Below are 26,086 nucleotides of genomic sequence, written 5' to 3'. Positions count from 1 at the left end.
TAACAGTAAAGCGCTTGAAAAATGTGCAAAATAGTAAAAAAAAAACAAAAAAAAAACACAGAAAGAACAACACGAAGATAACCAAACGGTTTATGACCGCTCAAAAAGGGTTTAAACATATTTCAACATGGAATTTTCAAGTGTATTAAAACGGTATGTTTTTTTCCGCTTGCTGTTGTTGTTCCTGTTATGCTGTGTGTAAAAAGCGTGTGCACTAAATCATACTATTTGATGATTTATGACAGATGGGTGGGACGGTGGAACTGTGGGTGGCTCCTATTTGGCTGTGGGCAAAATTTGACGGCTGGTTAGTATTGTTGCAATGTCTGACGGAAACTTTTGCCATAAATAAATAAAGCAAAATCACAGCAGGTAGAAAACATTTGGTGAACCCAATGCAAAGCAAAAACTCAATTGTGGGGTATTCATTCATAAAAACAACCGTTACTTGCAGTCCACAATGCAAAGACAGGCAAAAGCAAAATGGCTGCAAGCTTGAGAGAGCGAAAGAGAGAATGCTTTGCAGCGCTGCAAAGTCAACAAGTATTATGGTGCCAGCTGTTCCAGTGGATGCCAAGTGGATGCCATGTACACCAGTGTGGTACACCAGTTGCGCCTTGTGGAACGCAGGGCTCGTTTACTGCGGGAACAGCTGTTCTTGTTGCTGCCGCCGCCGCTGCCGCTGCCACCGCATTGGCTACACGTTCGTCAGGCGCACAGGAAACCGCTCCATGTCGCTGTCAGCGTAGCCAACAGCTGGTCACAGTTTTCTTCAGCTTTTCAGTTGGCTTTCCATTGCGGCGCCGCACGCACGTGTCTCGGCAACGCCACGGGTCTGCATCTGGATATCAAGTAGCTGTGTCTGTTTCGGTTCTCGCTTCGCGCTGTGCTGCGCGTTTTGTGCGTGGCCAAAAGTTTTCAAAAAAAAAATTATAAAAAAAAAATTATTTAAAAAAAAAATACAAGGAATATAAATTGAAAAATCTTGGAATATTGTTGCGCTCGCCTGCAGCTGACATAAAATTGATGTGATTTTTGTTGATCAAACGAAGATGATAAATGCAGCCCGCGTCTTGACTTTAATTGAAATCGTGTAATCGCCGCAGACAGTTGCAAGCAAGGCGCTGCTTCAGTTTGCGGATTTTGATGAGGTGAGTTCTGTTTAAGCAGCTCTCAAAAACTTTTCGCCAAGTTTACAAAGCTCTTTTGCCCGCGGATTAGTAGCTTACAAAATCCATCGAGTATACGCCATGTGCCGGTCAATGGCACAGTTGATAAATAAAATTTAACTAGGTTTATGTTTTGATAGGTTTGGAAAGAATTTATTAACCTATACTCGAGCAGAGTCTGTAAAATGTAAGTTCAATTATATAAACTAATCTAGCATGTATTAAAGCTTTCTTAAGGATTCCAATAGCATACCAACTGACTAGGCTCATTAACTTTGAGCTGTTTTAGAGCTGCAGCTTTTGGCTTACATTTGTCCATGCCTGTGGTTTATATCTCCACCCAACGTTAGGTCTCATGTTTTCCCATGCTTATACTTATCCTAAAACATGGCCCATGCCATAAAGGCTCCCACACCACATACCTTTACCTATCTATTCTTATCTTGACGCTACGCGCTACACTCATGGCCATTATTATAACGCAGGCACATAAGTATATGCTTGGTTTTTCTTTATGATCGATGTGGCCACAAAAGTGCAATCGAAGTACCGACAACGACCCAGCGCGCACAACTATCAACTGGGGTGTAGTTTTTCCCCGGCAAAGTGTAAATGAAATTTATGTGTTTCATCATAAAATATAGTCTTTATTGTCAATAGCCGGCGAGCAGCAAATAAACAATAAAAGCGACTCAAATCATTTATACAGCTGCTTGTAAAACATAAAAATCATTTTTTTCCATTTAAATTCAGCCAAAAGAGAAGTTCGCATAAAACGCGAGCTTTAGCAGCGAAAAGGAAAACAACAGACTGAAAAATGTAAAGGACAACAAACATAAACTAGAAACCTGCGCAAACCTTAAACACATAAACCTAATATTTTTATGCTTATACCAGATACTATCTTTTTGCCTTTTGCGACAGCCCGCTGTGTGTTTTTTATGGACACAACATAAAAGTGAGTCTAAAAAATTGGTATTACAACAGCTAGAGAGGAAGCAACAAATGAAAAGGACGAGCGCAAACAATGCTCGAAAGGTTTGTTTGCCAAAATATTTGAGAAGATAGCGCAAAGTTTTCTAATTTCCCAGAAGGAAATTGCCCTTCGTAAGTTGACTTAACTTAGTGCAAGCCTTTCCTTTTCACAGCCATCGCGGCTGTATTTATGCAAACAAACCAAACTTCTGTCAATAAAAGCCACAATAAACATTTCAATTTAAGTGCTGTGAATTTCGACAAAGCAAACGCAACAGCTGCTAACACTTACTAAAAGCGTATCAGTGCGGCATATTTTTGGTATTTTATATCGTATATTTTTAGTATATTTTCTATATGCATATATGTTCGCAAGCCGTCAGAATTTACAAAAACAATGTCGTTAGTTTTAATTGGCTTTGTTGACACATTTATTTTAAAGCAATTTTTCTGGCGGCGGCATTAGACAACAAATAAGTGCAGCCATTAAGAATGTTTCATTGAGGAATGCTTGACTGGAAGATACCCTATGGAAAGTGTTCATCTGTTTACCAGTCGAAACCTATACAAATGTTAGGTCATAAAGTCAGTGTAAGGGAAAAGTTAAACCATTTAAATAATTCCAAATTGAACTAAGCTGATGTTACCTGATATACATCAAGAATACATATCAAATGAAAGTATATTAGCTTTTGATGCTTCTTAAGCAGATTTGCATGAAACTAAGATTTCCGGAGTATTAAGTTACCCGACTCGAGCATTCGTTGACAGGGTATAGCATTGCCCGCCAATGAATGTGGCCATAAATTTTGCTCTTTAATGTCATACTCGTCACAGTCCCTCGAAAGTCAAATGTCAATAGCCTATGTAATCGTTGACTCGTGACTTTGACACTGGCTCTCTTCTAACGGATTAAATGAAACGCATCAAACTTTGCGCGCTGGTCAAGTTCACAAGAAATATCGCACAAGTTGAGCTAATTAGGTTTTGCAACTGCCCATGAGACGGTATTTGCCCATTGTGGTTTGATCCCAACTGCCAAACCGAAGCAAATGATATCAGTCTTTGTCTCAGTGTGGCTGCAAGTTGGGCTGCTCCACTGTTGCCGGGCTGCGACGGTCTGTGGCTTTTTTGGCTTGGAAAAATGTTGGCAATGGCTTCGCTTCGTTCTGTGATATGATTTGAATAAATTGCCTGAGGCGTTTTACAGCTGAATATTATTTGCCAAGCCAAGAAGACTTTTAAAGCGAGCTATACATAATTTAATTTTGCTGCATGAAATGTTCGATTTTGTATATTTTAATTGATGCACGACTTGAAGTACAGAATGCTGGCGTGGCAATTCGTGCAAGCTTAAGAACCTTTTATATGATTTCTGGCTTAACTGATAAGCTATAAAAAAAGTTGCGTATACGCCACATGTGTCGCGTTATTGTAAATGCGCATCATGTGCATCATAAATGTGCCAACTTTTCAATGGGAAGTGTTACATTTCGCAGCTTGTAAAACATAAAACTTGGAACAGCTTTGCGCTTACCAAGAACATTGTGTATACGCCATGTGGGCGTAGGAAACAACTGCGCTCTGGAGGTGTGTCAGCAAGTGATAATCCAAATGGGTATTGTCAAAATAAATGACTATGGGCTTAGCTTACATTAGGACCTTTTTTACTCTCAAATGAGCCACGTAAAGTGTTTGTCTAGCCGGCCCTTGAAATAAATTCAAATGACTCTTGAAATTGCCAACAATTTTTCAATGAAAAACTTACGAGTCGAGCCAAAAAATTTCAATACCTAAGCCCATAACAATATGGAGCTGAAGTGGGCTAACCGCAGAATTTATATGGGCTCTGCGGTTGACAAACTTGTAGCCCAATCACCGCCTTATGGACCACGTGACGCTCCCCACCCGGCAATAACTAAGTTGTAAGCCATTCCATACCCGGACAGGCCCCAAAATGGATCAATATTTCATTTGCCCATGTTTATGCGCCAGTCGAGGCCCAGTTGGCGGCAAAGCACTTTAAATAAATCAGTTGCGGAAGGGCATAAAGCGGGAGAGAGAGTTCAGCATATAGCCAAAAGGAGCTGAGCAACATATGCGTTGGCTGCAACAACAACAACCAAACGGAACAAACAAAATCTCTTACGTATGCATTTTATTTTGTGCAATACCCAATGCAAGGTCAACGCCAGCCACGTCCTGTGCTCATCACGTCCCATCATCAGCGGATGCCTTTTCCAAGTAGATATGCATGACTGATGGCGTATCCATATTATATATTTTGAACAGCAAACGCGGTTGCATTCTGATTACTCTACGTCTCCTCCACATCCCTTTTTGCCACCCTACTTGCAAATGCGTTACTGTTGCATAAATCTTGGCGAATATTACGCATACGCAGAGTATAGCGCCAGCGAATTCTCATGAAACAATCTGTCAGTTTATGCGGAAGCTATGAGTATAGCAAATTGCATGCATAAATAATGATTATTTCATTTAAATGATATTTTCGTCAACATGAGGGAGCGGCAAATGCGTTGAGCGCTGGCATTAAATTCAATTAAATGCACATATAAGTATACGAACAGCTCTAGTATGACTGTAATTAAACATGATGCTTTTTGGGGAAGATAGTTAATACACAGCTGCAATTATGGCTATTAGGGTTTGGGGCTTATGTTTGGGTAAATCATGGAATTTTCTGAGGAATATAAATTTAAATACGAAATGCTGCTGCTGCTGCTCGGATTAGTAAAAGCATTAAATAGAATTAAGTTAGCTAAGGAATTAAGGGGTGAATTTTGCTGGCTAAATTATCTCTCAATTTTGTGTGCCACGGCGAAGAAAGCAGCTCAAATTAAATCCAAGGACTCTCTAGACTCTAGGATTGTATCTTAGTTAAGTAGCTAAAGCGATATAGTAATAATATTATCATAAATATAATAACTAGCTGCCAGCAGCCAGTTCTTATTGGCCACATTCATTCAGTTGATAACCCAAACGCTTCAGAAACGGCAAATTAAACGAAGTGCAGTAAACCATTGCATAGCAAAGGGCGTACTTGGGTCTTTAAGCTCAAGTGCTTTGTTTACTTGACCAGCATAAAACCGAACAGATTCCAGACAGGGAAAGACGTTGCACTGGTGGCAAACAACAATGGCCAATGGCAACATCAACAATCGACAGCAAATAGACAAAAGATGCGGCAGACAGCCCGTAAAAGATTATAAAGAATCAAGTGCCGAGTGTCTGAGCTAAGGAGCCAGCCATTGTCGAAAACAAAATAAAAAGAAGAACATTTTCCTTGTTATTTTAACCAAAAATTTAACACTGTTCAGACAGATGAGTACATCACAGAAGTATTGCACGCACTTTCATTTCATTTTATTTTCCCTGATTTCTTGTGCATTCAGCTTAATTTTTCTTTTGAAATAAGAAACGATAAACAAAACGAAAAAGTTATCAACATATCTTGGCAAATTGTGTTGGCATATGCTTGATGATAGCCTACAAGCACACACATACACGAAATAAAAGAGAAAATTGCACTTGTCGTCTATTGACACTTGGCAAATGGCTGAGTTATGAGGTTTTTGGCCTGGCACGTACTTTATGCAGAGTAGTACAACAACCAGACAAATGGTTGATTTGCATATTATTATCGGCCATACTGCTGAAGGATTTCATTCCCAAGTGCTGCTATTTTTCAACGCCAGCATATTTGACTTTTGCCTGCTCCAATAAAAAGCGAAAGGATAAACAAAATGGCCCGAAAATTGCATTTCATCAAGGAGACAAACATCAAGTGCACATGCAAGTCAAGGCAGAGACAAATAACAAGCCCTGCGGCATGGCAGCCAAAGAGTTCTGTGTGTGTCTCTGTCTGTTCGTGAGCAAAACATTTTCCGACTTGTTGAAATGCAAGTGCTGGGAATACTGTTGAGGTATAAAACAGGAAACGGTGAGGACATGCTTATTACCTGATGTTGACATTTCTCAACAGTGCTGTCAGCAAACGTAAGACGTCACGTCTTCGGCTTGTAAATGATCGTGAAAGGATTTGCCAGCAGCTGTTCCATCCAATGGCAGCCGACTGCTGACAGCTGACATGGTGCATTTATTGAAATAGCTGGCATCTAACAATGCCACACAGCACAACCCAACAAGCTGTTCGCTTTAAAATATTTCAATTTAATCAGAAGCCAGCAATATGCACAGCCAGCACGAAACGTTGCCCCAATTTCATTAAAGCCCTCCGCTCGACGTTGAGCATTTAAAAACCGAGCAGTCCCTGTTATTTTAGCCACTTGTCTGCGAGGGTGTCTGCCTGAGCTTCCATTTGAGGGCCTTGGCCCGCATTAACAGCATCATTAGCCGCCTGGATTGTAACCAATTTCACTCGATTATGCAGCGCTTGCCCGCAGCTGGCCGCATGGCGTTGCCTTTGTCATTGGAGCTGTTAAAGTGCTGAAACTGCATTAGAAGTGGCGCCACAATTGCCACTTGATCAGCGCACATGCAATGCATCACGAGGGGTGAGTTGAAAGTCTTCAGTATTCGCTGATTGCAGGTGCTTTCCAGTTGCTAGGTCGACAATTTATTAAATCCCACATGTGCCACCCACTGCTAAGCAACGGCCAAAGTCAATTTTCGACGGTGGCACGTGAAAAATGCGCTACAATGCTGGGGTCACGCGGAATATATGAGCCGGCCGACCCACATGATGGCCTGCAGCAAGCTCTGTATGTCAATGACCAAATTGTTAATGTGCCACGGGCGCCGAGTTGTTGACTGTGTTGAGTACTTGATCTTAAACTGTGCAGGTGCTTTGTGGCATTTTTATTATTATAATAATTGTTTTTAAATGAAGCAATGTTTATATATTTTGGCAACTATTTTATTCATAACAAAACAAAACAGTTAGAATGAAACGCCTGAGCTTAAAATTTAATTTTAAGCTATTTAAAAAAAAAACATAAGACTATCTTCATTATATAATTATTATTTTTATTTTATTTCACGTTTGCCCGTTGTACTGAAAATATTGTAAGCCATACATAATTTCATATACAAAAAGCGGGCTATATTTGATTTGAGCCCAAAATTGTTGTCTACCGAATATGGTTAGATAAATGCAATGGGTCAAACATATTTATACTTATTTAATTATATATTATTCATATTATTTTTTATATTTATTGGTTTTAATTTTGTTACCATTATTATTTTATTTATTATTATTATCCTTATAATATTGGAATATTTTAATTTTAGTCTGACTTATAACTGACATGTCTGTAGCTTAAGGCATAATTTAGCTTAAAAATTGAATCTTAAACATGAACATTTTTAGCTTCGTTCCATAAAGAACGACCCCATACCATTACATACCCATACTATTATATATAAGCGAAATGTCTGCATTATCCTTAAAATAGTTTAGACAAGATGCTTAAGCTTAAAGTGAAGAGTAAAAGGGTAATTCAGTTGTCGGCTTACATTATTTAGCTGCTATCTCCGCTTTGTAGCTTAAATCTAATGGTGCTTGTGTTATAAAGGGCGACTACAGTCTGAAAGAACGTTCCAAGCAAGTGTCGAAAAACACTTTTGTGCGTCCAAGTTCTCTCACCTTGGTTGAATTTTTGGTTTTCACGTGATTTTTTTTTACAGCTCTACTCTGTGCATGTCTCAAGTGCACTCAAGGGCCTTTGGCTACTTGTTCTTATTCTCTCACACACACACATACCCACAAGGCAGCTGCACACGCACAAGAAACTAACCCACACACACACACAGACTCGCACAGCCACAGACACGTGTGTACAAAAACAAATATGCTGCTATTTAGTTTTTTTTCCTCACTCCGTGCAAATTTCTTGCAGCATGTGGCGCTATTTATACGTTTTACTTTGCATATCACTCTTGCTTCTTCTTCGTCTGCCTCTCTTCTTGCTTATTTTTGTGGTAGCCTGTAGTTGTGTGTTGGTGCAACATAACTACTTAGTTTTTTAATATTCTTAGATCTGTGCCAGCTAGTTGACCTCATTCCACAGCCCTTTGAGAGTGACTTCAACACATTTGCCACTTTAATTTAATTAAAACAGCAGCCACCTCAACCTTACGGCTTGAAAGAGGAAAACTAGGCACAAAAAAAATGTATATCTTGGCTTTAAGTTGTTGGGCTCGGGCACAAGAAGAGAACAGGAAAGCCATAGAGCATGAATTGGCCGGTGGAAGTTGGCCAAGTTAGTGAATTCGTTGACAGCAGCGGATTTTTTGTTGTTAGCTCGCCCAGTCAGTTAGTCCCTCGAACTGTGGCTCCGGCTTTGCTGCGAGCTCAAGGTGAATGCTGCTGTTGCCGCAAGAACACTTTCTACTTGCTACGGGCTTTTGTTATTCGAAGGCTTTCCAAACAAAAAAAAAAAACGAAAAGAGAGCGAGTCTCGCACTCGCAAGTTTGGTGGATCGCTTTTGTAGTCAATTTGCCGTATGAATATGCAATTTGGCTTTGTGCCGGCGCTTATAGTTGGGCAAGTGCTTCAGATTTGCATAGTAGGTAAAGGATAAAGGCCTTAAAGGTAGCTCATGCAAAGTGCTAGTTAAGAGCGTCAAATACATCAAAGCTGTTGCCCATAACTGAATCAATCGGCTGAGTAAGAAGGCGGGACATATCAGAGGGTAAAACAAGTCTTTCAACCATACATTTGTTCTAAGAATATATTTAAGTCAGCATAAGAGCCAAAAGAAAGTGGGCCAAAACACTACTTTAATAACACCAAACATAATGTGCGCGTAGAACAACGTTGCGTATGCGTAATATAAACGTTGGTAAGCAGCTAAAGTGCATGGTAAAACCCAGCCCATAGATACAAGAGTTGCTCACGCACTTGTTTTATGCGCTGCGGCATAAAAAGAAACAAATTTGGAGTCAAGTGAAACTAACTAAATGAAATTTATGCGGCGCCTCGTGTGCCGTCTCCTTGTGGCCATAAACTACGTATATAAGAGGCAGGAAAATGGTTGCCAGACGACGACAGCATGCAAAATAAATATATATATATATTTAAAAAGATTTTTAAAGCGGAGCGAATATTGTAAATGAACACAAATTGTGCGCAGGGTCGAATTTTTTGCAATTTCGTAATGAATACAAACAATACACACGTGTGGGGCCAACAACAAATGCGATCTGGGAGGAGTAATCAAGTAAGGAAGGAGAATATTACATTAGCATTAACTCACACTTACACACACACACAAAATGTACACGCGCACGTGGATTAGCTTGTATAATATATATCAGTATTTACCCCACGCCAGCGGCTCAAGTTTAATTGCGCGTGTTATAACTGAAAAATATCCTGGGTCTGGTCGGGCCCATAGGTAACGAATCGATAAGGCGCGACCCACTGGGTAATGCCAAAATTAAAATGTAATACTTTGGTTTGAGTGACAGCAACAGACCCGCATATATATGTATGTATATATATACTATATACATATATATGCAAAGTCAATGCGAAATAGGTTTGGGTGTAGCATTGATAGCAACTGCCTTTGGGGGCTGCACGTCCAAACTTTTTTAATGCTTTTCGTGCATATGAATTTAAATTATTTCGGTCCGGTTGAACTCGTACTTTAATTACGAAATATTATGCCAGGAATTTTTTGGCAGTCTGTTTGAAATTTGTTGAGAAAAAGTTTGCTAAAATAAATTTCATGAACAATAATGCATACAAGTATGTGTGAGCATGGTATTAAAAAAAAAAAAGAAGGGAGACTACATTAATTTGTTTGCCCACGAAGTGTAAATCACGGCTTTGTGCCGAAATATAGCATACTTTTTTGCTATAAGAAATGAGAAAATACAAATCTGGCTTAATGTATAAAACTTTCCTAACACAAATTGCGAAGAATGTAAAAGTACATTTTTAGACTTTGCTTAAAATTGTTAAAATTAGATTTTATTAAAATTCTTCTTAATGTACTTAGTGGATAGAAGTAAATATGTGCTTACTGAGCAATCAATCATTGTAAATATGTTTTACATTTTCATATGACAGCGTGTGTTTAAGGTTTTCACAAGCATTAGGCAGAGTAGTGAACAGCTGCTCCAACTTATTATTCGGCCAACTCATTATACTTACTTATGACATGGCAGTTAAAATTCGTTGACGATGGAAAATTGATGGCATTTACTTGACTTGCGTCTCTAAATAATTCACTTTTTTATGTTTTACTTGCGCTGAATGCCGTCTGGAAAATTCAGCTTACGACATTTCCTTTTGGCCACAACTAAACGTTGTAGCTGACGAATGGTCTGCAAAATTGATGCTGCTTTAATAAAAAATAATAACAAAAAATAAAAAGAATGAAAATCTGCCATAAAGCACGAAAAAGGCAAGTTGAGTAACTGCCAACAGGTACTGATGATAAATTAAAAAATAATATCTATAAAGCTTTGGGTTAAGTCTGAGCAAGTCACTTGAATTTCGAGCTCTGACAGCTTTTCTTTTCTTTATGCTTTCCCTTTTTATTATACCCTTATTGAGGGTATTATAGTTTGCTCATGAAATGTGTAACGCATAGAAGGAGATATTTTCCGACTCCATAAACGTATATATTCTAGATCAGATCAGATCTAGCATTAACAGACAAGTTGATATAGCCATAGTCTCTCAGTTTAAAGCTATCGTTTTGAAACTTTGCATAGATTCGTCTTTTTGTTGCAGGCAGTACATATGTCGGACTCGGCATGCTCGGGATTGGACGGATTGAAATAAATTGGCCAAACTCGGAATCTATTAGTTTCATTATGATCCTCATATACATGTTCGAAATCTTATTAAAATCAGACCACTATATCATATAAATGCTATTTGAAAGATCTGTGGATTCTGACTTCACAGATATTTTGAGCAAACTCAGCATTTACGAACTCCCCTAGTCTCACGTATCTGCAAAAGGGAAATGTCTACAAGAGTATTGAATCTTCGGCGTGCCGAAGATATTTTCATTTTCTCCTTTTTCTATTCTTCTTATTTACTTGTCTGCTACAAATTTTGTTTGTTTGTGGAAACTGTTGAGGCAGCTGCGGATATTATTTTTATTTGTTGTCATATCTTGACAGCAAATGAGGTCGGGTGTTTGAAGCATGTGTTGGCGGACTTGATACAAAAAATGCACGCTGCTCTTTAGTTGCTTTCATATTGTTGAACATGAATTTAAGCTTTAAAATTGTTTTTTAATTTATTGAGCCCTATTGAAGCGCATTAAAGCTTAATGCGAATATAATTTCCAAGTGAATTTACGGAAATTAGCTGCTATTGAGCGGCTAATTGCAGTTGACATATTAATTGACATTTTTAATGTCGTATTTTATTAACTTATTCTTTTTTTTTTTGGCTAATAAACAAACAAGGAATTTAATTAAATTATGCAGCTGAATCAATTTTAATGAATATACACAATTACTAAATATGCAAATATTTTGCGAGTGGTTTTTGTTTATTAATAAAGTGTTTATTAACTCAATACGAGGCAAAAAAAAAACTGACATAAATGTTTGTATTTTCGTGGCCAGTTCATAACAAAAAGGCGAAACAAATTGTATTTATTGGAACGTCAATAGTTTTATTGTTGTTTTATTGATATTTTATAGACTAACAAGTGAATGCAGTTAATCAACTGGCAACTGCCAAAAGCAAAAACAGAATAAGTACAATAAAAAAATAGGGGCGCATATAATAAAGGAATTCATAAACAATAAACCAGCCGCAGATAAGATTATATTATTATGGCCAGAGGGAATGCAAATTAAAAAAGCGAGCGAGCCAAATATATATTTTGTGACTCCCCATTGAATTCAGTTGACACTTGTTGCTGCGGTTTTATTTCGATCAAAGCTTAACAGGTTTTAGTACGTGCGTTTAAGTGGCCCAAAAAATAGTTGAACATTTAATATTCCAAAAAAAATGTTGTAATCTCTCATGCAAAAGCCGCAGCTATTGCCTTGACATTGTTGTGTTGAATTAAATGAAATATTTATAAATTTGCATGCACAACAATTTTGTCAGCGTCCATTTTAATTAAGCTCAAATGACCAAAGTTGCAGCTAGAACAAAACACGCCCGGATAATTGAAACAAAAGGCTATTTGAATTGTGCCTGTCATTTATGCAATCTATTTGCTGGAAATGCAACTCGAGTGACGCTCGGCTTGTGGACGGATGTTACCTTGACCTAAGCGACCAAAAACCAACAACAACAACATCAAAGGACGCAGCTTTGTGCCGTGTCCCTGTCAAGTGGGCTTTGTTTTTTGGCAATGAAATGTGCAGCTTGTCCCCTGTGTTGCGGTCGCCCATATATGCCCCAACTGTTCCGCTATGCCACTCTTTATCTGGCTGTTTGTTTATGACCACCCGAACTTTTTATCCCACTGTCTCACGCGCTGGCACATTCGCCTGTTTTTCCTAATTTTTTTTTTTTGTTTTTGTTTGTTGACATTGCTTTCGCTGACATTTTCTGAATGCTTAATTATAAAATGCTGTCATGTGTGTGCACGTGTGTGCTTTCACGCCGCTTTACCTCAGCAAATATTTGCCTGAGAACTCCTCAACCCAAGCCAGGTTTTAAATCCGTTAAGTGGCTTAGCATGAGTAATAAATATTATGCAATGTATACACGAGTTTGGCATATTAAGCTGCAGGGCATATTTAAAGCATATCCGCGAATGCCCTGACTGTTTCTTAAACAAAACCCTTTTCAGCATTTAATCATTGTCTAAAGGGTCGCAGGCTGACATAATTATAACATTCATACGCATTGTCATATTTTAGTGCTGTGCTTTTATTTCTTGAACCTTGACTGTGATTTTTGCTGCGCCCAACGAACTTGGAGTGCGTCTAACGAGCAGTTGGCCGGGGCAAACTAAGTTTTGCACAAAAAGCGACTGAAACCCTTGAGGCGTCTCAGTCAGATGTTGTAAGTAGGGTTCGCTGTAGCATAAATTGACCGGCTAGCAAGTCAAGTCAAGTCGTCTTATATACAGCTGCTTCCAAGTACGCATTCTCAGGAATACAAAGTAACAACTACCACGTGTCCATAATGCTTAGGTATGTGTGTGTATATGTGCTCAGATTGAAAGAAATCCGGTTTTACAGTTCGAGACGCACGCGTGTGCGATTCACTGGGTCTCAGCCCGTGCACACACATGTTTAATGCGATACTCTAAAAAAATTCTCATAAATGTTTCCCATTCGAGGGTCTACTTAGGTTGGCATAAGTCCAGCATTGACCGGTGAGCCGTTACGAGCAGCGGAAGTACAGAAGTAAAAGAAGCCGCAAGAAAATTATCAAAGGCAACAAGCGGAAGTAAATGTGCCAAGGGCATAAACTGGTAAATCAGCGTTAATAATTGAACAGGTGCTGAGTCCCACACTGCGTATGCGCAATGTTCAAACGAAATTATCAACATTAAAGCGAACGGAAATCGCGGAAATAACTGCCCAGTGCAGCGTGCCAAAAATTCGAAGAAAATAAACCAAATGTGACTTGGCGAATTATTAAAGCATTTTTTGGCTTTCTGACAACATTTTTCATTGATTTGTTGTTTAGTTGTTGCTCGCTGTCAATTGCAGCGTCTGATTAAAAACTTTTGATTAATTTTTTTTTCAATTTTGTTTTGTAGAAATGTTTGCTTTTAGTTGTACTTTGCCTAATTGCTTTGCCTTGTTGGTGTTTCGGTCATTTTGTTGGCTTTCTACTTGCATTTTTTGTTTCAACCATTTTCAATCTTACGTTTGCTTGGGCATACACATACCCTGTGCCCATTGAAAATGGGTTACAAAAAGAAGTTCTTGCAATGTGCATTCGTGTTGAACAATTTTACTATAGATATTTGCTCCCCTCACCCTTTGCTTCACAAAGCTGCAGCAGTTGTGAGTGTGAATATGTGTTCAGAAGTGGTTATAGGGTAGTTTCGTTTCATACATTCTCGTTTGAAACGTTTTTGCTTGTATTGTATTGTTAGTTTTGACACTTTTACATTGTCATACTTTCAAAGTTTTCACCACAAGTTTCAGGTTTCAATTTACAACAGTATTGTTGCCATGCTTGGGACTTAATTTTCGATTACTTTTTGGCGAATGCCAAGCAAAAGCCAAATGCTGTTAACACTTAAAAACTGTATTGAGCTAATGCCCAGAAGCGTTTGATGTTTTCAAGTATGGTATTGTTGTTGCATTTTAGGGATTTCAATTAATTTGCGGCTGCACAAGTGAACTTGGCTTTGACGGACAGCTGTCAAAATAATGGCTTCAACCGTCTTCAAGTAGTTTCAATAGGCTCGAAGCACTGCCAATTACAGTAATCGCAGGACTACCAGTCATCAGAGCAGCCCTTGTACCTCACAAGTACTGGAGCTGTGCTCCTGACCAGTAAAGTGGCTCATCTAAATGCACACAGCAGGGCCACGCCTTCGATATACGACCACTATAAAAAAAAATAGGAAGAAAATAGAAAACATGCACTCTAAATAAACATCTAATTTAAAGCACAGCATGTGGCTGGGCCACACTTAATTGAATTCTGTGTAGGTCCTCTTGGAGCTGGGCGAAACAGTAATAAACAAATAGCTTAAATTACTTGGCAACCACACCCAGGGTACAACAGCTCTGGAGCCCACCAGTCACTCATTCAGTCAGGCCTCGGTCTGCTGCTTCCAAATAAATATATAAAAATAAAAAAAAAACAACGTATACGCACCGTATGCCGCACATTAACGTCCGAGAGCTTGCGTTTGGCAGCTGGGTACATTAGCATCTTCTTCTGGCTGAGGGACCTGTGGACGGCGGCGACTGTCAAGTTTTGGAGTGACCGGAAAGCGCTGAAATTGAGTCAAGTCACGTAATGCCCAACCATCGAACAACTTGTTGCTGCCGCTGACAGTGGCAGACTTCATGGCCTAAAATGAAACATGGCAAACACTTGGCATTTAATGCTTCAGCAACGTCTATTTAAATGATCTAATGAAGCCGTTGAGGCCATTAGCACTGCCCACATTAATAATGCGGCCCCCAAATAATGGCGCTTACATAATCAGCCCTGAGCTTCAGTTTGGGCCAATTTTAATTACCAAGTCTGCCAGCAGCTGTTGCCAATTCGCTTGCAGTTGCTTTGGGGCACGTCGCCGTTTGTTATTGTTGCTGCATAAACCGGCCTGATACGCAGTCTTGTGTGCTGCTCATTAGCCGCAGATGTGCCAGTGGATTATGTGTCTACTCTTGTGTCAATTTTGCTTGGATGCGGGCCACACTTAGACTTTGCCAGGCAGCTAAACAGCGGGTGAGTGGGAAAGCTGATAAATACAAAATCTGTTAACAAAAGCTTATAAATATTGCCACATGTATGTGACAAAATTTGTCATAAATTCGAGAGAGGCAAAAAGTTTGCATTAAATGTAGCAAGTTACTTGGGTCAGATAGGAGCCATAGTTATAATTGCAGCTGCAGCTATAAAGTTCACCAAAAGCCAAATGTGCTTGACAAAGTGCAAAAGCCAAGTGTGGCATGCAACCAACTGCAGCCCTGCAATTATATTTTGTTTCTCTCCAATGGCATTGCGTATACGCAGTGTGCATGTGTGTGTGCGTGTGTGTGTATGTGGCAATGGACATTGGAGAATGGATATCAAAATCGTTTGCTTTGTTCGAGCCAGCTGCATGAATTGCTTGGCTTTTGTAATGTGAAGACAAATGACTTGTTACTGCCCTTTTTTCTGGCCCAAAAACTCTGTCAATTCAACTCTGAGTATCTGCGCTGGGGGCGTATGCGTAATATTGATTGCCCTTGCAGATTCCTCTGCTGCTACCACTTGCTTAAAGTATTTTTACAGGTGCCAGAAACAGTCTTTAGCCCAATTACTTAACCCAAACTGTGCTGGACGAGTAAATTTTTGCCTATTATAAAAACTTGCTACAAGCTGGGCTTTAGTTATTCAGGGCTTCAAGTAAATCATGAACTTGTGGGATTTATATATTATAGAAATTTGCATAGCAAACCTTCATAGGAAATTAGGCTCATTTGGAATAGAACACGGAAATAAAGGCAGTTAATCAGAAAGTGTCAAGGATTTGCCTAGTTAGCTCCGATGCTTATCTAGGCTTTCTTTTAGTTAAGTACCATATAACCGAAGTTCCTTTTAATTGTGGTAAATGCAACTAAAAATTTGACTTTCATTTATAATTTAACCTAACTATTAAAATTATCTTGCTAATGTTATATATTGTGAGCCATGGAAATTTTTGTACTACATTTTCTTTATTCCCTTGAACTTGAACTCGAGATACAGACACGTTATATTCCATTTTGCATTTGCATGTTACATGAAAATTGTTGCTGTAAGAACAAAACAAAATGGCAACACGCAAATATTTTTGGCTGTCCACACGAAAGGCGCGGCCATAATTTATTGCCAAACGCAGTGCGCGAATGTTGTACAAATATTTGGCTTATTTAATTTCAGCTACAGCAACTGGACAAAGCGACCAATTTAAATATTGGAAAATCGAAGAGAGACAAAAAGTAATATTAATGAGGAGGCAGAGTTTGGGTCGTGGCATGTTGACAGCGCACAGCTGAAGCACAACGAAACAGCCAGTGCCACAAAACCACACAACACGGAGCTTGAGCGCCAGGACGAGTTGTAACAGGAGTGGAGGCGGCTTCTGGGCAGTCCAGACCACGGGCGTAATCAAGCGAACAGCCACCAGCCGGACGATCAGCCGACCAAAATTGACAACATGGTCACGAACGTGTCGCAGCCGCATTATTGCGGCGCCAGCGTCGATGATTTTCACACAAAGTAAGTTGATTGGACGCTTTCGATGGGCGTTTGCCATGCGGCATGCGGCATGCGGCATGCGAACTGTATCAGCATATTAATTACTTTTTTTTGTTTCTTTTAAATGCAATTTACATAATAATTTGCTTGCCCATGTGAGAACTGAGGTTTACACAAGGAAATCACCTGCGTAATTGCTGTTAAATATTGTTATGGAGCTGGTTATACGGTGCGTATGCTTAATAATTATTTGATTATTAGGCATAGGCCCCCATAAACTGGATACAAGTAATTACACATTTAATTGCCTAATGTACACGCAGTTCGATTAATTTCTTACCTTTTAGTTTTGATTAAATTTTTTTATATTAAGTATTACAAATTCTTCCAATTCCTCGACAGCTATAAATATATTCATGGCTACTTTTCGCTCATCGTCTGCATTTTGGGCACATTGGCCAACACACTGAATATCATCGTGCTGACACGTCGGGAGATGCGTTCACCCACAAATGCGATACTCACGGGCCTGGCGGTGGCCGATCTGGCGGTCATGCTGGAGTATATACCCTATACGGTGCACGATTACATACTCAGCGCGCGTTTGCCGCGGGAACAGCAGCTCAGCTACAGCTGGGCCTGCTTTATCAAGTTTCACTCGATTTTCGCACAGGTTCTGCACACCATCTCAATTTGGCTAACAGTTACGCTGGCCGTCTGGCGCTACATAGCCGTCAGCTATCCGCAGCGCAATCGCATCTGGTGCGGCATGCGGACCACAACGATAACCATTGCCACAGCTTATGTGGTTTGTGTGCTGGTGGTGTCGCCGTGGCTTTACCTGGTCAGCGCTATAGCCAAGTTTATGGAGACACTGGATGCCGATGGCAAGACGATTAAGTCGGTGCCTTTAAGTCAATATATTTTGGACTACAACAACGAGGAGCACATCACGATGCAGGTGCTGTCCAGCACCACACCGGACATGGCCTGGCCAATGGCCCCGGGCAGCAGCAACACCACAGCAGTCAATTTGCTAGGTCCATTCACAGATCAGCCCACAACAGCAACAACAACAAGCACAGTCCTGTCCGACTTGGGCGAGCGCAATGTGACGGTCTATAAATTATACCACAGCGAACTGGCGCTTCACGATCGCCCCCTGCGCAATGCCACATTTCTTATATACAGCGTGCTGATCAAGCTGATACCCTGCTTTGCCCTGACTGTGCTCTCAGTGCGGCTAATTGGCGCTTTGCTAGAGGCGAAAAAGCGACGTAAGATACTCGCCTGCCATGCGGCCAACGATATGCAGCCTATTGTCAATGGCAAAGTGGTGACACCCAGCCAGCCCAAGAGCTGCAAGCTGCTGGAGAAGGAGAAGCAAACGGATCGCACCACGCGAATGCTGCTGGCGGTGCTGCTGCTGTTCCTTATCACAGAATTTCCACAGGGTATTATGGGTTTGCTGAACGCGCTGCTCGGCGATGCGTTTCTCATGCAGTGCTACCTAAAGCTGAGTGAGTATGAAGCAGAAACTAAGTTCAGTCAATTACTGGGACAAATTGCATGCTATTAGTTTTTGTTTTAGCTTTCGATTTTTTATACGTGATGGCAAATGAAGGTATTGTTTTAATGTGACAAAAACATGAACTCTGAATGTGCGATTGGTTAGAAATTTATATAGGACACAACGTGATGGGGACGACCTTTTAAAATGTTAATATGTTTTGACGGCATTTAAAGAATTACTTATGACATGAGTCTATTATTGATATATTGAAATAATGTTGCTTAGTACTGGGAAAATAATAGAATCGCAGAAAACTGTACAAATATATTCAATATTATCGATTTGTTAACATTAGAAACACGCCTAGTTCAACTTGATATTCACATCAATCATACGCACTGTAAGCCTACAATTATTTATGTTCGCATTTTATTATATTTCAAAACATTAATCAACGGAACATAAAACTCTCTGTAATATTAATCAATAAACAATGCAAAATACTAGACAATTCGATTTTCCATACATGACTCTTGACAATTTGAGATACACATCAATCATACGCACTGTTGGCCTAAAATAACCAGAAAAATACATTCTAATATGTGCGTAGTATTATAACTATAAATATTTGGCGATTAACATTAAAGTTTTCATTGTTATTTAACTGTGGTAATGGCGATGACAGCCTTGACTTGGCAGAGTGGAGCCATTAGTTGCACTGGCGCTCATTGCATTTCAATTTTAATGTCTCATTTAAGGTGACCTAATGGACATCTTGGCACTTATTAATTCGAGCATCAATTTCATACTCTACTGCTCGATGAGTCGACAGTTCCGCAGCACGTTCACGCTGCTTTTCCGACCGCGCTGGCTCGACAAATGGCTTCCGTTGTCGCAGCATGATGGCGATGCCAGAGATGGTGCCGGCGGTCGACTCGATGGCTATGGCAGACAGCGTCTGGTGCATACGGATGCTGTTAGCAAGAGCATGGCCATTGATCTGGGTCTGACGACGCAAGTGACAAATGTGTAGCAGGAGTGCAGCAGGGCAGTGTCAACAACAATAACAACAACAACAACAGCAACAACCACAACGGCAGCAACAGCTACACCGGCAGCGGCAATGACTGAAACAGCGCCTGATGCTGATGGATGCGCCAACAAAACTGGCGCTACTGATGACATCTGTGTGGTTGAAATGGTGCAGCCAAACGACACTGTCACAAACAATAAACTACACAATAGCAGCAGCAGTAGCAGTAGCAGACGGCTAGCAGGGGGGGAACGCACAGCAAGGGCGGGCCATCGTCGACGCTGCAGCGTGGGCGGCAAATGCATCTGGCCTGCCACTGACTGGCTGCGCAAGTTGCGAAACAAGCAGCCGCAGCACCAGCAGCAGGAGCAGGAGCAGCTGCCGCGGGAGTCACGCAGCAGACGCAGCAGCGTGCTGCTGATGGTGCTGCTCAGCGGTGGCGAGATGGAGGCAAAGGCGGTAGTTGTCAGCGAACAGCAGGCCGTAATGAGGAAGTCGCAACCGCAGCGACTAGCTCGCTCGGCAACGGATGACATGGAGGAAGCCATCGATGCGCTGTGGCTGTGAATAGAGCAACCACGGCCATGCAACGAAATCAACAACAACAACAACCGCACTCTTTACACGTAAATTTGAATATTATCTAGCTGGTAAGGCCAATCACAATTTGTTAAATACCCATTGTCAATTTTGGCCAGCGTTGCATGCACGAATCGAGCCCCTCGCGTGTGCAGCGCTCCGCCAAATTTCGGCTGTGGCGTCTTTTTAACAGTTTTGTGGTGCATAAGTTTCTCTAAGTGATACTTGACATAGTTTATTAGTTTCTAAGTGCAAAGCGTATGTAATACAAACATTTAATTATAGTTCAGCTTGGGCTAAGGATGAGCCAATCGAAATGCCTTTGAGTTATCCTCAAAATTGGTTAGCCTTGGTTGTCAGTAAGCATCTTATGCTATCTTTATATAACAATGAATTATTAAACTAATGTTTTAAATAAAAAAAAAATATAATAATAATTTAATGTAACTCTAGCATAATGTGTGATTTATTGAAATACAATATACGTAGCTGGTTTGAAGTGCAGGTTATTTAATAGTCGTATGCAAGTAAGTAATATCTATAATGGAGTGTAGCTTACCGTGGAAGCTAGATTAATATCTTCTTTTCCCTTAATATGAGACATTATCTATACTATTGTAAAACAATCAATTTTCAGCTGCATGTTATTACACGCAGTTAAATTTTTTCAGCGAATGACAATACCGCGCTTCTGGCTGTGAAAAAAACGGACTTATTGAAAGTATAAAGGAAAAAGTTAAGTTCATTTTTCACTATTACCATTAAATTGGAAAAAAAAAAAAAGTGAAAAGTGAAAGTAGCATAGAACGTTGATTAATTGTGGTTGTAATCAAAATACGACTTTCCATTTTTCAGCTGCGTGCAAAGAGACAGCTACGACAAAAAACCAACCCTCTCAAAGCCAGCCAAAGCAACAACAAACAACTGATGACCCAATTCGTAGCTGCTAATGACATCGTTTTTGTATTAGTAATTGTTGCTATTAGATATGATATATGGCTTCACTTTAACTATTTCAGCGGACCTCTTTTTAATCAAATCGCAAAGGCTTTCTGACTTAAAGTTGTTTCTTCTTGACTTTGACCCCATCAAGATGTATGAAAAACGAATAGTTAAGCAAAATAAATTGCCTCAAATTGGCAAGGAAAAGGCCAAACCGTTTACAAAGCACGAGATTTAGCAGATGTTTAACATAAATTTGTTTCGATTGCAAGAGCGCAGTCAGCTTTAAGCAGTTTTTGCTATAATTTCAGCTAATTGGCACCCTTTATTTTTCTCCGCTGCAGCTTAATTGGCACAAGCTTTTACAAGTTTTAATTATGAGCAAATTTGGCAGCCACCTGATATATATACTTTGTACTAAACGTATACATTAATCAAATTTATATTCTAAAGCTGGCTTAAATTCTAAATTCATCCAAAATAATTCAATTAAAGCGAACCGTTGACAAATTAGCTTTTTCTCTGTATTTCTCCCAACAGGACAATTATTGTGACCTTTAAACTTTTAATGGATATTTGGGAAATTAGGAGTAAATGTTTGCTGTGCAATCTGTATTTAGCGAACATTTAGTCTCGCTCTTTCTATATCTTTCACTCACTCTCTCTCTCTCTTTCTCTGTCACTTATGTATGTCAGATATCGAAAGCTCTCTGTTCAGCTAAACTTGCGACCTAAATGCCATTGAAAATGCATGAATGACAAGATGATATGCTCTACTCGATATTTCATGCAGTTGCCATTGAATTTGTTTGTGGTTCATGCGGCGAATGTGAGCAAACCCAATTTCCAGATTTTTTTCTAGAACTAATTTTTCACACACACCCACACACAATCTTTCCCTCTCTCTCTCGCTCTCAAGTGTTTACCAGAGTGTCAATCAACTTTCACAAAATAAAAATGAAAGGAGCAATACAGGGTCAAAAGGCGTTGCTCGGTTATATGCGAAAAACTAATCAAAATGCTTCAACACATGCAGGGGATGCTGCCAGCACTGGCAGGAACCGCAAAGATTGCAATTACAAGCACACACACACACACACACACACTTTCATTACGGCTCACTTTGCTCACTGCGTTGTTTGTTGCCTGGTTATGGTCACGTTCAAAGAACTGCAAGTATTTGGGTCATATTCTGCAGGCTGAACTAACTGACAACAGCTATTTAATCTGGCTTTTAAAATATGACTCTCGAAAGCCTAACCTAAATTTAATTGCTGCTGCATGTGTGTGGCTCATTAGAATTTTAATTAATATTAAATACTGGCCAACAAGTTGCCTACCAACTTTCCGACGAACTGAAGTGCACTTCTTAAATAGTTTTCTAAAGAATATATATATGTGAATTTCTGGATATAGTTTTCTCTCTCTTTCGAGAACTACAACATGTCTTCTGGCAAGCTGACAACAAATTAAGTTTGATTCTTTGTTTAGGTCGGAAATTCATAACAAAACGCTGGAAACTTTACAATGTTCCAGTTAACGTAAAATTTTAATTTGAATATTGCAGAGTGTGTGTTAATTTCTTGATGGCCGGCAGCCAAACCAATCTGCCAGCTGCTGGCGGCGAATTTAAAATGCAATTTTAGCAAATTTTGCTGAATTAAGCACACGAAGGCCACAACCAGGGGGATCGGCCCCGGCCACCATCCAGCGAGTCCTTGGCTCTGAATTTTTGGTTGTTTGGTAATTCGTAAAATGTGCGCCAGCTGGCCAAATGAAAAAATTAACATAATTGCCAAGAGGGGCAGCAGCAAGTCTTAAAATGCAAATTGGCTTCCACAACTACCAATAAAAATTGGCGCCTAATTAGCAGGCGGCCAATTTTGACAGTCCTATGTGCGAAAATATCCCCACTGAATTCCATGGCCAAGTTTTGATTGATCCTTGGCGAAGCGCACACATTTCTGTCGTCTCATCAATGATTCATTATTTTGTTATGTTTTTTTAGTAAACTTCGCAGCAGAGCCTCAGCCAGCTGGGAGTTGTAAATAGAGACAGCGCCGTGGCTATGGAAAGTTAAATTGCATGCTTATCCAGAATAAGTAAATAGCAGCAGCTGACATTGTGATTTGGCCGGAATGATTCGTCAAAATCGCTGGAGGCACGTGTCGCTCCAGATAACATTCGCTGGAAGAGAGGTTTTACTGAACATCCTTAATATATACTATTAAGAATACAATTGTTATCAAAGGGCTGCAGTTCGAATTTAAAAACAACTATATATACTGTTAAAGGACTTAGTTCAGATATATGTGAAAATGCAAATTTACAGAAAAAATCTTCTTCTTAAAAATATTTACACGCAAAGTCAAATGTCAATGTCCGACAAAGATAGAGTATTCTGATGTCAAGGAAGAGCCCTTATGTAAACTATTGTAAGCCAGCTGCAAGGGCAAAGAAATATTTGAAAAGTTGCAATATTTTGGCTGACCTTGAACACAATCAAATTTTCAAATCCTGCTTTCCTCCTTTTTATACCCTGCACCCATTGAAAATAGGTGAAAGCATGTAAAGCATGTAATAGGCAGAAGAAAACATCTCTGACACCATAAAGTGTATATATAATTGATCAGCAAAAGTCGAGTCGATCTAGACATATTCGTCAGTCTGTCCGACCGTCTGTTCGTTTGTCCGTATTTATGATTTCGTCGATATCAGAACATATAAGAACTAGACACTTAAGATTTTGAACCTAAGTCCTCCCGATCCCTGCGATAATCGAATTTGGCAAACCTATTTCTTGAGCAAATCTCTTAGATTTAAAGAGCTAGAATCACAAAATTTGACTGTTGCTTCTAGAAAAGTATAGACAGATCAAGTATCTTTCAGTTTTTTGGCTAGAAGTTTGTTCAGGGCATCCCCTGTTCGGGTAATCCCGACTAGCGCAATCTTACTTGTCTCTATTTATTTTTATTAGATTTTTATAGTGGCGTCAAAAACTGTTTATTGGCATTCATAGCTGAGAATTTTCCGTATTATATGTTTTTTTTTTTGTGCCAAACAATTTGACAGCTTAGTTTCTGCACCAGCGTCTTGTGCAACAGCCTGTGTGGCATGCGTCGATTCGAGGGAGTGGTTATTATTTGATTGAATGCTTGCAGCAAATGTCATAAAATGTGGTTGCCTTGAGATATGTGTACGGATGTTTGGCGTATTTGATAAATGATTACCAGGAAGCAAGTGTTGCTTGATAGAAAGACTTCAAAGTGCTTTTAGAAGTCTTGCAAGTTTGTCAATATATTGTAAGCTGCCTAGTTAAGCATTTAGACACTCAACTGAACTATTTAATTACTGTTATTTGTCAACAATGCCGATAAATGTCTTAATTACTGCCAGTAAGAAAATTCTAAAGGTGATAAAACAGTTTTCAATGGATAAAAACTCGTTTAACTTTTAAGCGTTTAAGTAATTAAAAAGGTCGACGTTTATGGAACTGATATGGCACGGGTAAAATGTTCCAGTAAAATGATTAGAACGGTTTCCTTTTGAAGTGGTGTACAAGGCAAAATACATTAGTTAAATTGAAGAAACTGTTGTCAACGCAATACTTATACAGGGAATTGACACAATAGCTAAAAGCAAAGCCTGGTAAAAAGTCAAATTGTAACCTTGAAATCTCTGCTTTCAGGCAATGCTGCGTATACGCATTGCGCCTAAATTATTCAGGCTTTGCTGGCGGCTGAGCAGCACACATACAAACACACCGCTACATACACTAGATGTATTGATGCAAGTATGAGTTGGCATACATTTATGTAAAGGCACTTTTGTGGTTTGTTTGCTTTTTTTTATTGTGGCTCACCATTTGCATTTGGCCTGAGCTTAAGTGAAATATTTATTCGACTCAGAAGCTGGCCGTTCAGGCATATGCTCAGCAAATGCAAAGCGCACGTGTCCAATAATTGATTGATTGGAGGCACAAGCAAAGGAACAGCTGCCGGGCACAGGTATGATTGTTGCTAAGCTGAGAGGATTTTTATTTCTTGCTGATTTGCATAGCAGACATGCTTAAAGCGTTCATAAGTGCAGGAAAGGTACTTTAATCTAAGAACCTACAAATTTGTTGCCTACTTTCAGGCGCAGTTGACCCAAAAAGCAGGCTGCAGACTATTAAGAACTTAAAGCTGAACATAAATTGAAAGCTTAATTGCATATCAATAGTATTTCGTCAAACTGCAGCACGCAATGTGGCACAAAAACGTCATAAAAAATGTAAACAACTTTGCACAGGTGCTCAAAGCTCAAAAATAAAAAATAAAACAACAACAAGAAAAACTATGCGCCCGCCACGTTGCGTGCTTGTTGCCATTTTGGAAGCGCTGTGGCCCAGTTTTTGCGGTGGGCGTGATACCCGGCTCAAGAATTGTGAGCAACAAACAATGGCACAAAAAGTCGTTCAATATGTTACGCCCACTATTGCCAATTCGTCCAAGGTGTCCAGCCACCACGTAGAAAACGTATTGCAAAAGAAAACAGCCAAGGGAAAAATAAAAAATACAAAAATAAATGGAGCAACAGTAAATGAACTTTTGTGTGTTGTTTTAGCCATTTCTTTTCTTGTTATTTGCAATTTTCCGGGGCTCATTAATGAATAGTTTAACGCTAAATGTTGTCACCGTGTGTGAAAAATATTCCAAGGCATGTCAAGCATGCTCCCTGTGTGTGTGTGTGTGGGTGGGTGTGTTTGTGTGTGGTTGGGTGTGTGTGCTCGTGTGCTTAACAAAATTGTTGCCGCAATTTTGTAGTACGACATTTTTGTGTTGCAGCTGCTGTTGTTTTTCTCCTTGAACCAGTTTTGTAAACAAGCGAGCGAAGCAAAACGGCGACCCAGTTGTGTCAAGCAGTTGCCGCTGTTCCACTTAAACACACACACACACACACACACACACACACACACACGCACACACACCATCAGGTAACAGCTGATGGATATGCGTTGCGGCTATATCACAAAGCCAGCAATCAA

At 39.7% G+C, this 26,086-nt stretch overlaps 2 protein-coding genes across 2 annotated transcripts; both read left to right on the top strand.

The window, feature by feature from the left end:
* The first annotated feature begins 808 nt into the window (after positions 1-808).
* On the top strand, positions 809-19,539 carry LOC135438192 (G-protein coupled receptor dmsr-1-like). The gene is made up of 4 exons (XM_064696416.1): positions 809-1,151; positions 16,673-17,011; positions 17,393-18,510; positions 19,265-19,539. The coding sequence occupies exons 2-4, from the start codon at positions 16,950-16,952 to the stop codon at positions 19,537-19,539; spliced, it is 1,455 nt and encodes a 484-aa protein (XP_064552486.1). The 5' UTR covers positions 809-1,151; positions 16,673-16,949.
* A 90-nt stretch (positions 19,540-19,629) lies between these two features.
* On the top strand, positions 19,630-20,565 carry LOC135438193 (uncharacterized). Its single transcript, XM_064696417.1, has one exon. It carries the CDS (start codon positions 19,630-19,632, stop codon positions 20,104-20,106), a length of 477 nt encoding a protein of 158 aa, XP_064552487.1. The 3' UTR covers positions 20,107-20,565.
* The last annotated feature ends 5,521 nt before the right edge of the window (positions 20,566-26,086 follow it).

Source organism: Drosophila montana, unplaced genomic scaffold, assembly GCF_035044405.1.
Source record: "Drosophila montana isolate Dmon_TW-CO22-7 unplaced genomic scaffold, ASM3504440v1 contig_3847_1, whole genome shotgun sequence".
In the NCBI taxonomy this organism is placed as follows: Eukaryota; Metazoa; Arthropoda; class Insecta; order Diptera; family Drosophilidae; genus Drosophila; species Drosophila montana.
Note: the sequence above shows the minus strand (reverse complement) of the source record. Positions and strands in the feature narration are given on the sequence as shown.